We start from the raw sequence: 12005 nt of genomic DNA, 5'->3' as shown, positions 1-12005 counted from the left end.
AATAGACAGAGAGACAAATAAGATAGATTGATAGATAGACTGATAGATAGAGATATGCAGATAGATGGATAGATAGAATTCCGTCCTCCTATCGTCCTTATTTTTCTTCTTTCATCTTATTGCCTGGTTCTGCTTGTTCCTTTGCCTGCCTTCCTTCATTCATTCCTTCCATCCATCCTTCCTTCCTTTTTATGTTCCTTCCTTCCATCCATCCTTCCTTCATTCATTCCTTCCATCCATCCTTCCTTCCTTTTTATGTTCCTTCCTTCTTTCCTTCCTATCTTCCTTCGTTCCTCCTTCCCTCCCTCCATCCATCCATCCAACCAACCAACCATCCATCCATCCATCCATCCATCCATCCATCCATTCATCCTTCCTACCTACCTACCTACCTACCTCCCTACTTTCATTCTTTCCTTCCTTCCGCCCTCCCTCCATCCATCCATTCATCCATGCATCCATCCTTCCATTCATTCATCCATCCTTGCTTCCTTCCTCTCTCCTTTCGTCCTTCCTTCCCTCCCTCCCTCCGACCGTCCCTCCCTTCTTTTGTTCCTTCTTTCCGCCCTCCCTCCCTCCCTCCCTCCACTCACCCTTCCTTCCTCTCCCTCCTTCCTCCCTCCCTCCCTTCTTCCATCCTTCCTTCCGTTCGCTCTCCTTCCTCCCTCCCTCCCTCTCGCCTTCTGTTCTCTCTCTCTCTCTCTCTCTCTCTCTCTCTCTCTCTCTCTCTCTCTCTCCTGTCCTTCCCGTCCGCCCACATTTGGTCAATTTCCCGGTAATCAATAAAGGGTAATTTTGTGTTATTTAGACTAGTTGGGTAGTACTCTCTCTCTCTCTGTCTCTCTCTCTCTCTCAGCATGTAGAAAACTGTATATGACTTAAAAACAGAAGTATTTAATCTCTCTCTCTCTCTCTCTCTCTCTCTCTCTCTCTGCGTTTTATTGTAGTTTACACCGTTTACATCTGGCTCTGCTCAGCTTCGTGTTAGTTCAAAATCAACATTATTTTTGACTCTGATGATTCTCCTCTGACTCTCGTACACTGATTCTTAGCTGACAAAGATCCCTAACCCATTCAGACTTCACTTCAAACACTTACAGACACTTAAAGAGGCATTTCGAGTTTGACCAAAAACTCGTAAACACCAAGAGAGCCATTTTCCAGGATCCTCTTTTGACTTGAGATCCTGTCACCTCACAAGATATATTTACCAAGTTCTCATATCACTTAAAACTTCTGCCATCTCAGAATAATATATATTCATTTCTTATTTTCTCTTCTGGCTAATACTCAGAGAATTCCAGGGTCCATTTTTAGATACTCTGTTGAATCTATAATACTGTTGAAGTTCAGAGATGTATTTCCTAGATTTTCATTTCAGCTTAAAATTCTAACGACTCCAGTTCCTCCTTTGGTTCACATTAACATCTTTGGATACATTATTTCATCTATTCTGCCATAGTGGACAGTCAAGAGTTACCTTACGCTTGTTTCATACACGTTTCAACTTGTTTTACTCGTTTTATCTTGTTTTAATACTTGTTTTGTTTGTTTTCTTCGTATTTCAAGTTGTTTTATATGTTTACGTGTTTTATGCATGTTTAACTTGCTTTAAATGTTTCAAACCGTCACAAGAAACTCAGATTGAACACACTGGTTTACTTTTTCCTTCACTACCGTAGTCTTGTCACTCTTTTAACCCTACAGGCATCATGGTTGGTACTCGTTCTATACACGTTTTTAACAAGTTCACCAACAGCTTTACCTGATTATACTAATACGTTTTCCTTTTCTTTACACTGATTTGTATGCATTTTTTTTCCTACTCTATTTTGGTTGCTTTGGTTTGGGTCCACCTTTCCCGACCAGGTGGATGATGCGTAACACTATCTGACTTGCTGTTCGACCTCACCAGGTATGGGGTCACATCGCAGTTCAGTTCTAGGTTGAGGAGATGCAGAGACACAAAGATGGAGAGAGGAAGAAATGGGAAGGTGGTAATGTAGTGTTGTCTTTACTCTACCCCACGCTGACTGGTAGACAGATGGGGTAGATCTCTTGGCTCACTAGTAACGCTGGATCTTTGTACTGTGCAGGGCCTGGGTTTGAATCCCGGCCAGGACAGTTTATTTCGTTTCTTTCAGGCGGTACAAGGTGGGGGCGTGTGGGCAGGCACCACCACACCAACACACCCTCCCGCCCGCTACACCTCGGTTCCTTCCTGATATCCTTCGTCGGGGGAGTCTCGAGCCTTGATGCGATTTACCATGCTGTTTGGTAGTGGGGGTAGAACAGGCACCCCCCCTCGGGCATGTGGGGGCGCCTGGGACCCTGGAACCCATGGCCGCTCCCCAAGGGGCCCCGTGGGACTCCGAGGGCTCTCTGCTCCCTCTGCTACATCCTCCCGTGATCCATACACCTCTGGACGGTGGCCGTACACCGGAGGCCGACTCGTACTTACTCCATAAACATCTTGACTGGAGCTCGTCATGTCACTGTCTGGGTTTGGTGCAGGTGGGGGCCGACTCATACCAGTCCCGTACACATCATGACTTGAGTTTTTTATGTCACTGTCCTGATTTGATGCGTAGATGTCATGCCCTGAGCTGTACAGAGGCAGGCAGCTGGAGCCATAGATGTCCTGGGTTGAGTTTCTCATGTTTGTGTCCTGTTTTGGTGCGTACATGTCCTGTCGAGTGCCATACATGGGATCACCTCCATCCTGAGGTTCCCGCAGGTCACTCATGCTCCAGTCTTTGTTGTGGGGAGTCCCTTGAAGGTCAGGATCAGCCTCGGGAATGGGAAGTCCATAGTCTGCTGGGTATCCGTAGGTCTGAGGGTCAAAATTCTGTGACTTGTAGTTGGTTTGGTAAGGGGTGGAATGAACTGGGCCATACGGATCAAAGGGCAGATCATTAGGCATGTACCCGGGGTTGAAGTGCTCGTGGATGGGAGGATCATTGGCATCCTGGGGGTGGGAATCCTCAAGCCATAGCCCGCTGGGGTAGAGAGAGTCCCCCTCGACTCTTGTGTAGTCCCCACCCTCACCCGGGGCACCATTAGGTAAGTGGCCATTGACCGCTCGTACAGCCCTTTCCGCCTCATTTATAACATCAGGGTTGCTGAGCGCTGAACCTATTGTCCCCGAGGATGCACTGACATCAGTTAGGCGTGGTGGCTTCTGCACAGGGTTGGGCTCATTGGGGGAGGCGGCAGAGGAGGAATTTCCCCTGGAGGAGTTTTTGACAGGAGTCCGGGAGGTGTGGGAGCGAGTGCGGGTAAGTACAAAGAAGCCCACAAGCAGCACCACCAGAGCCACTATGACGAGCCCCACGGAGATGCCGGCAATGTGGCCAGAGTCCAGCCTGGCCTCTGCAGCAGCCCTCATCCTGACGGTGAGGGTGAAGTTAGCCGAGGCCTCACCAGCGGAGTTACTTGCCACACAGCGGAGATTGCCGGAATCACTCTCCTGTGCTCCTGTGATCACCAGTCGACTCTCCGTGTTCCTGAAGTGTTCACTGATGATGTAAACACGCTGTGGCCCCAATCCAAGCACGGAACCATTTACGATTGGCGTTCCATCCTTGTACCAGGTCACTTGCGGTGCGGGCTGGCCTTCGATGGGACACGATACGGATGTGTTCTCCCCCGCCACGCCATGAACCACTCTCACTATGGGCAGGATGCTGGGCGGACAGGCAAAATCCTCCTCCACCAGACTGTCGAAGGTGTCCCCGGCGACCCTCTGTGGGGAGTGGCAGGAGGGGGAGACAGGGTGTGGTACATGCCGCCTCTCCAGCAGCCTCCACAGGGGCAACACGCGACAGTCACAAAGCCAAGGGTTGTCGTGCACCTTCAGGCTGTGGACCCGCTCTAGGCTCTTCACCGCTGCAGCTGGGAGTTCAGACAGCTGGTTCCCCTGCAAGCACAGATGGCAGATTAGATTCACACACCCACCTCAAAGGCTCATCAATTTTTTTTTATTTATTTATTTATCATTATTATTATTATTGCTCTTATTATTATTACGGTATTACTATTATTATTTATTTATTTAGTTTTGAAGAAGGACACCAAGCATAGATTAGATTTCAGTACCGGTATGCACTCTGCTTGGTCTGTTTTCCATGATGTAGGGAGAAATTGCTTCTGCTACCACTACTACTACTACTACTACTATCATTATCATCATCATCATCATCATCATCATCATCATCATCATCATCACCACCACCATCATCATCATCATCATCATCATCATCATCATCATCATCACCACCACCATCATCATCATCATCATCATCATCATCATCATCATCATCATCATCATCATCATCATCATCATCATCATCATCACCACCACCACCATCATCATCATCAGTACCATCATCGCCATCAGCATCATCACCACCACCACCACCACCACCACCATCATCATCATCATCATCATCATCATCATCATCACCACCACCATCATCATCACCACCACCATCATCATCATCACCATCATCATCATCGCCATCAGCATCATCACCACCACCACAACCACCACCACCATCATCATCACCACCACCATCATCATCATCATCATCATCATCATCATTACTATGCCAATCCCCCCCCCACAAAATGCCACTGACTAAACTTGCTATGTGCTTTTAAAAAGTTGCTAAAAATATATATATATATAAAGAAAATGGCTAAGAAAAAAGATTATTTATTTTCTTCAACATCTGACAAAGAGCCACAGAAACGCTAAATGTTTGAGAGAGAGAGAGAGAGAGAGAGAGAGAGAGAGAGAGAGAGAGAGAGAATCCACCGCATTGTCGAAAAATGATATATAGTTAAAACTATCGCCGAAACTGTTTGGAATATAATCTTTTCGTGGTTAGTGTGGGTTTTTCTATCCTCATCTGCGACCCTCCAGCCTGCAGTCTACTGGGTTTATATTTAGAGGGGGTCTAAACAACAAAAATTAGTCTCTGAAACCACTCAACTGGCCACCGTACCTGCAAGTCGATCTTTTCCAGGAGAGACAGAGGTTCCAGTGCCCTTTCCGCGATGCTCCTAATCCCGGCGTAGCTCAGATCAAGTCGAACCAGGGACGGCGTGTGGGTGAAGGCGTCCCTGTGGATTTTATGGAGCCTGTTGCCCCCTAGATACAGGTCCCTGAGGGCGTGGGTGTGGGAGAAGGCCACTGCAGGCACGTCTGTCAGTAGGTTTTCCCTCAGATCAAGCTCTACGAGGTTGGTGAGCTGGGAGAAGGCGGTCGGGTCCACGCGGCCAATCTTGCAGTCCCGCAGGTAGATCTTCTGTAAGTTGATGAGGCCCAGGCGCTTGAAGACGTGCCTGGGGAGACTCTGCAGGTTGTTCCCGGTTAAATCAAGGACCTGGGTGTCTGGATCCACGCCGGCGGGGACACTGGCCAGCCCTGCATCACGGCACTCGACAGCACGCTTGCCGTTCTTCCATCGACAGGTGCAGACAGACGGGCAGGAGGAGGAGGGGGAGGCTGAGACGGAAGAAATCGACGTTGCTACATAGGCCAACACCAACACCCAAGCCTTCTGGTACAAAGGCGCCATTTTGTACCTCATAGATCAACAGCAATTTCGGTTTTTAAGTTCCAATATCATCAAGGCGCTTTGTAAATCATCCATCCTTCCCTACCATCACCGAATCCATAACGTTCACTATTTTTTCTTGCTGTACCGAATCATACAAAAACTTTAAAATCTAGTGTTCTATCTCCGCTGTACCTTGTCATTATTTATTACAATTTTCTTCGCTCAAAATTCCCATTAACCAAACCTGTAAAGTGTGATAAATTCGATAAAATCTTTCAAAAATTCCACACCAGGATTTCTTTGGCAGAGGTTTCCGTTAGATTATATTCAGTTCGAATTGAAATTCTTTTTTAAATTCAAATCTTTTACACATTCTTTTCAAAATTAATTCTCATTGCTACTCATCTCTTATATATTTCTGTGTGTGTGTGTGTGTGTGTGTGTGTGTGTGTGTGTGTGTGTGTGTGTGTGTGTGTGTGTGTGTGTGTGTGTGTGTGTGTGTGTGTGTGTGTGTGTGTGTGTGTGTGTGTGTGTGTGTGTGTGTGTGTGTGTGTGTGTGTGTGTGTGTGTGTGTGTGTGTGTGTGTGTGTGTGTTGTGGAGAGGGAGGCCTTCGCGTAGTGGCACTGATATAACTTTGTGTGGGGGGGAGTGGATAGGGAGGCCTTCACGTGGTGGCACTGATATAACCCTCTGTGTGTGTGTGTGTGTGTGTGTGTGTGTGTGTGTGTGTGTGTGTGTGTGTGTGTGTGTGTGTGTGTGGTGGATAGGGAGGCCTTCACGTGGTGGCACTGATATAACTGGTCGGATCCACTGCCTGGCTATATACAGTACACGTCCCTCAACTCCCTCCCTATCCCCCGAAAGGACCATGGTTGCAGCAGGAGGAGGATAACTTCAACCTGCAGTCCACTGGGTACACGTAACATATATAACTCTCTCTCTCTCTCTCGCTCGCTCTCTCTTTCTCTCTCTCTCTCTCTCTCTCTCTCTCTCTCAATGTAAAAAATATGACTGAAGAACTACTGGAAAATATTTAATCTCTCTCTTTCTCTCTCTCTCTCTCTACTTTTTCAGATAATGCTGCTCTTTGTATCTCTCTCTCTCTCTCTCTCTCTCTCTCTCTCTCTCTCTCTCTCACCACCTCGAGTCTGTCTCACTTAACGGTAAAAAGCACACGCCATAACGCACGTGACTTTCTCTCTCTCTCTCTCTCTCTTCTGTGTGTGTGTGTGTGTGTGTGTGTGTGTGTGTGTGTGTGTGTGTGTGTGTGTATTTAATATCCATCTCTATGTACGCTATGTATTATGTATGTGCACCACGTTCGTGTATGTCGGCCAATTATCTACACACACACACACACACACACACACACACACACACACACACACACACACAAGTAAAAAAGACCTACACACACGCACACAAGTAAAAACGCACACATGGACAAGGAAATTCCAGACGCACACAGGCACACACAAAGAAAAGCAGACACACACGCACACGGAGAAAAACAAACATACACACACGCACACAGACACACGGTACCAGGCACACACTAAAGCCCCGACATAAAAACGTACACACACACACACACACACACACACACACACACACACTTGAGGTTTGTTAAGAGTCTTGACTGAGGACTAGAACAATGAGAGAGAGAGAGAGAGAGAGAGAGAGAAAGAGAGAGAGAGAGAGAGAGACAGACAGACAGACAGAAAGGGGGAAAGTTTGAAGAGAGGGAGGGAGGGAAGGGAAGTAAAGAGAAAGTCTTGCACACACACCCAGAAAGAGAGAGAGAGAGAGAGAGAGAGAGATCAAATGGTATACTGCATATGGTTTCCTGTGTATTCCATATAAGTATGATGAGAGGCCCATACACCTACTACTACTACTGCTACTACTACAACTATACCGCTATTGCTAGTACTAATGCTACTACTACTACTATCTATTACATCTATACTACTATACTACTACTACCACTACTACTGCTACTACTACTGTTACTTCTACTACTACTGCCACTGCTACTCCTACATCTCCTCCTCCTACTACTACTACCACCACTACTACTACTGTTACTACCTACTATTCCCTTCACCTTAACTTGGCCCAGATTTTCGTCCTTTTGCAGCTTATTTCACGTAGCTCAGTGGCAGAAAAAGACAATACTACGGCTCTACATCCTTTCCATAGCACTTCTTCGTGACTAGCATCATATTCTAGTGTTAATAAGACAATACTACGGCTCTACATCCTTTCCATAGCACTTCTTCGTGTCTAGCATCATATTCTAGTGTTAATAAGACAATACTACGGCTCTACATCCTTTCCATAGCACTTCTTCGTGACTAGCATATTATTCTAGTGTTAATAAGACAATACTACGGCTCTACATCCTTTCCATAGCACTTCTTCGTGACTAGCATCATATTCTAGTGTTAATAAGACAATACTACGGCTCTACATCCTTTCCATAGCACTTCTTCGTGACTGGCATCATATTCTAGTGTTAATAAGACAATACTACGGCTCTACATCCTTTCCATAGCACTTCTTCGTGACTGGCATCATATTCTAGTGTTAATAAGACAATACTACGGCTCTACATCCTTTCCATAGCACTTCTTCGTGACTGGCATCATAATCTAGTGTTAATAAGACAATACTACGGCTCTACATCCTTTCCATAGCACTTCTTCGTGACTGGCATCATATTCTAGTGTTAATAAGACAATACTACGGCTCTACATCCTTTCCATAGCACTTCTTCGTGACTAGCATCATATTCTAGTGTTAATAAGACAATACTAGGGCTCTACATCCTTTCCATAGCACTTCTTCGTGACTAGCATCATATTCTAGTGTTAATAAGACAATACTACGACTCTACATCCCTCCATAGCACTTCTTCGTGACTAGCATCATATTCTAGTGTTAATAAGACAATACTACGGCTCTACATCCTTTCCATAGCACTTCTTCGTGACTAGCATCATATTCTAGTGTTAATAAGACAATACTACGGCTCTACATCCTTTCCATAGCACTTCTTCGTGACTAGCATCATATTCTAGTGTTAATAAGACAATACTACGACTCTACATCCCTCCATAGCACTTCTTCGTGACTAGCATCATATTCTAGTGTTAATAAGACAATACTACGACTCTACATCCCTCCATAGCACTTCTTAGTGACTGGCATCATATTCTAGTGTTAATAAGACAATACTACGGCTCTACATCCTTTCCATAGCACTTCTTCGTGACTGGCATCATATTCTAGTGTTAATAAGACAATACTACGACTCTACATCCCTCCATAGCACTTCTTCGTGACTAGCATCATATTCTACAGTAGTGTTCATTCATTCATCATCTTATGCAGTGTTGCCCCATGAGGAGCGTAGGACCCCGAGGCTAGGCAAGTTGGTCCTGACATTTAAGATGAGTGACCAGCCTCACTCATCCCTGAGTGGCATTACGTGAGCAATAAACCCCAACCATCCCTTGGATATAAACCTTCACCGGCTCATTCCGAATGGAGCGCCTTAATTACCCACTAAACCACCAGGCGGCAAAATTTGGTTATATGGTTACCACCCAGCGTAGTAAATGGTTTCCTGGTGTACAGGAAACCATTTTGCTTGTCACTCAGTGTAGAGTCACCCACAGGCAGAAGGAAGAGGAAAGAATGAAGGAAAGAAAGATAGGCAGAAGAGGAAGTATGGACAAAAGGAAGTGAGGAAAGGGCAGACACCCAAGAGCAGCACTACATCAGGTGAGTGGATGGTGACTGGTGAGCGCCTCTACCTACCATATTCTAGTGTTAATAAGACAACACTACGGCTCTACATCCTTCCCATGGCGCTTCTTCGTGACTAGCATCATACTGTAGTGAGGATGGAGGGGGAGGGAGTGAAGGGAGGGTGTAGTGGGTTGCATGCGCTGATGGAGGGGTTGATGGGGGTTGTTTGTTAGGGGAGACCTTGCAATATGGCGAGTTTCCTTGCAACATTAGCAATATAGCTTTGTTTGACATTGGTACACATACATACATACATACATACATAAATATATACATACACACATACATACATATATACACACATAAATACATACATACGTACATACATACATACATACATTCATACACACATACATGGACACATCCATACGCACAAACGTACAAACATACATTCATACATTCATTCATCCATACATACATGGACACATCCACACGTACAAACATAATACATTTATATACATACATAGACACATACACACATACGTACATACATACATACATACGTACATATATACCGTACATACATACATACATAGGCTACAACATGCACAAATACTGTATATACAACACATAGACATACACACATTCATACATACATACACACAGAGATGGGTAGACTGATAGAGACTGACATGAGAGAGAGAGAGAGAGAGAGAGAGAGAGAGAGAGAGAGAGAGAGAGAGAGAGAGAGAGGGGTGGGGGGGGTGGCAGGTGTGGGCTGTATTTCCGCCTGTACGTGACTCTGGTACCGGAAGTTGCGTTCTGATGGTCAAGGTGTATGTACCATTGACTATCACCACTACTACTACCACCACTACTACTACTACCGCTACTACCACCACAACGACTGTTACTACTACTACTACTACTACTAACACAACTACAACTACTACTACTGTTACTATTACTACCACAACTACAACTACTACTACTGTTACTATTACTACAAGTACTACTACTACTACTGTTACTACCACAACTACAACTACTACTGCTGTTAGTATTACTACTGTTACTACTACTACTACTGTTATTATTACTACCACAAGTACTGCTACTACTACTGTTACTACTACTACTACTACTACTATTACTACCACAACAACAACTACTACTACTAGTTACTACTGCTACTACTACTGCTGCTGCTATTACTACTACTACTTCCATTACTACTACTACTACTATTACTACTACTACTATTACTCCTACTACTACTACTGCTACTACTACTACTACTACTATTACTACTACTAGTATTACTACTACTACTACTACTATTACTACTACTACTACTACTATTACTACTACTACCACTGTTACTACTACTACTACTACTACTACCACCACTACTGCTACTACTATTACTACTACTACTACTATTACTACTACTAGTATTACTACTACTACTACTACTACTACTACCACTGTTACTACTACTACTACTACCACTACCACCACTACTGCTACTACTACTACTACTACTAGTGCTTCTACTGGTACTATTATTGGTACCGTGCTACCACAACTACTAAATACTACTACTACCACCACTACTACTACTACTACTACTACTACTACTACTACCACCACTACTACTACTACTATCCACGTGAGGGCTTCCAGTGCCACATTTTGTTAAGTATATAAAAGTAAATTATCTTCGTCCTTAAGTAGTTCCATGGAGGGTTAGGTCCCACGACTGTGGCTCTACATCCTATCCACAGCACTTCTTCGTGACTAGCGCCATATTTCAGTCTGTATCTTTACGTATTAGTAGCCGATCCTCCCACACTTATATTTTCACTATAATCGGTAACGTTACTTACATTACTACGGTTACCATTTAAGTACATTTTCCTTAAGTATTTCACTTTAAGTACATCAGGGAGTCTACGTAGCCATTTTCCTTTCATTTATAAGTAACAGTAATAAGAAGTATATACAACCCATTTTAAATTTTAACTGTCTCGTACTCTGCCATTTTTATAAGTAATTTACAAGCACCATTTCCATTTATAAGTAAAAAATTTCACTTTCACCACGACACGCACTGAAACGCACGAATAACCCAAATTATAACTTGAATATATGCGTTAAGTATTTTAAGTAATTTTCAAAGTAATATTTTTGTCTCCGTGATTTACTTACAATATAATAATTTCTTTTCCAGCGCACACTAATTCCTTCCGTGATAAATTCTAATCTCCTTTCACATCAATTCTCCACATTAACGCTCCTTTCGTACGTTATTTTCCCGTTTTTCGTAGGTACGTCGTTTTTCTGTATTTTATTATATACGTTACTTTTTCCGTACTTGGTTAAAATTTCGTAAGGTAGACGCAAACGCAGGGAAAGCTGGAGCGGAGGATCGGCGGCATGTAACCTCCAACGTCCGTGTCTGTGGTGTAACTGAGACCACCGAGCGTGGCGAAGGATTGCCAAAAACATGTCACGAAACCTGCTAAATGTAGTCATCGAGGTGCTATGAATCCAGTAAAAAAATTATCTAAAAAAAATTGCTAGGATCTTGATTAAATTCCTATATATCTCCCAAAATATACATAATATTGCAGGGTTTTGCCTCTATACAATAGGTAATAATGCTAAGAATGAATATC

The 12005-nt window shown here is 44.1% G+C and overlaps 1 protein-coding gene across 1 annotated transcript; it reads right to left on the bottom strand.

Moving 5' to 3' along the window:
- Positions 1–1934: 1934 nt before the first annotated feature.
- LOC145402011 (uncharacterized) lies at positions 1935–5585 on the bottom strand. Its single transcript, XM_080274110.1, has 2 exons — positions 5010–5585; positions 1935–3919 (listed from the first exon to the last, which is right to left on the bottom strand). Exons 1-2 carry the CDS (start codon positions 5583–5585, stop codon positions 2204–2206), a joined length of 2292 nt encoding a protein of 763 aa, XP_080130236.1. The 3' UTR covers positions 1935–2203.
- Positions 5586–12005: the final 6420 nt, after the last annotated feature.

Source organism: Coenobita brevimanus, chromosome 57 (assembly GCF_032717465.1).
Source record: "Coenobita brevimanus isolate Jiangsu-jjx chromosome 57, ASM3271746v2, whole genome shotgun sequence".
In the NCBI taxonomy this organism is placed as follows: Eukaryota; Metazoa; Arthropoda; class Malacostraca; order Decapoda; family Coenobitidae; genus Coenobita; species Coenobita brevimanus.
This window is presented reverse-complemented; position numbering and strand designations above follow the sequence as displayed.

Excerpts from the sequence above, each read along its gene's own strand:
- LOC145402011 (XM_080274110.1), bottom strand. The coding sequence starts at position 5,585 with ATGGCGCCTTTGTACCAGAAGGCTTGGGTGTTGGTGTTGGCCTATGTA. Across the intron at positions 3,920-5,009 it reads TGGAAAAGATCGACTTGCAG|GGGAACCAGCTGTCTGAACT; the intron begins GTACGGTGGCCA and ends CTGTGCTTGCAG.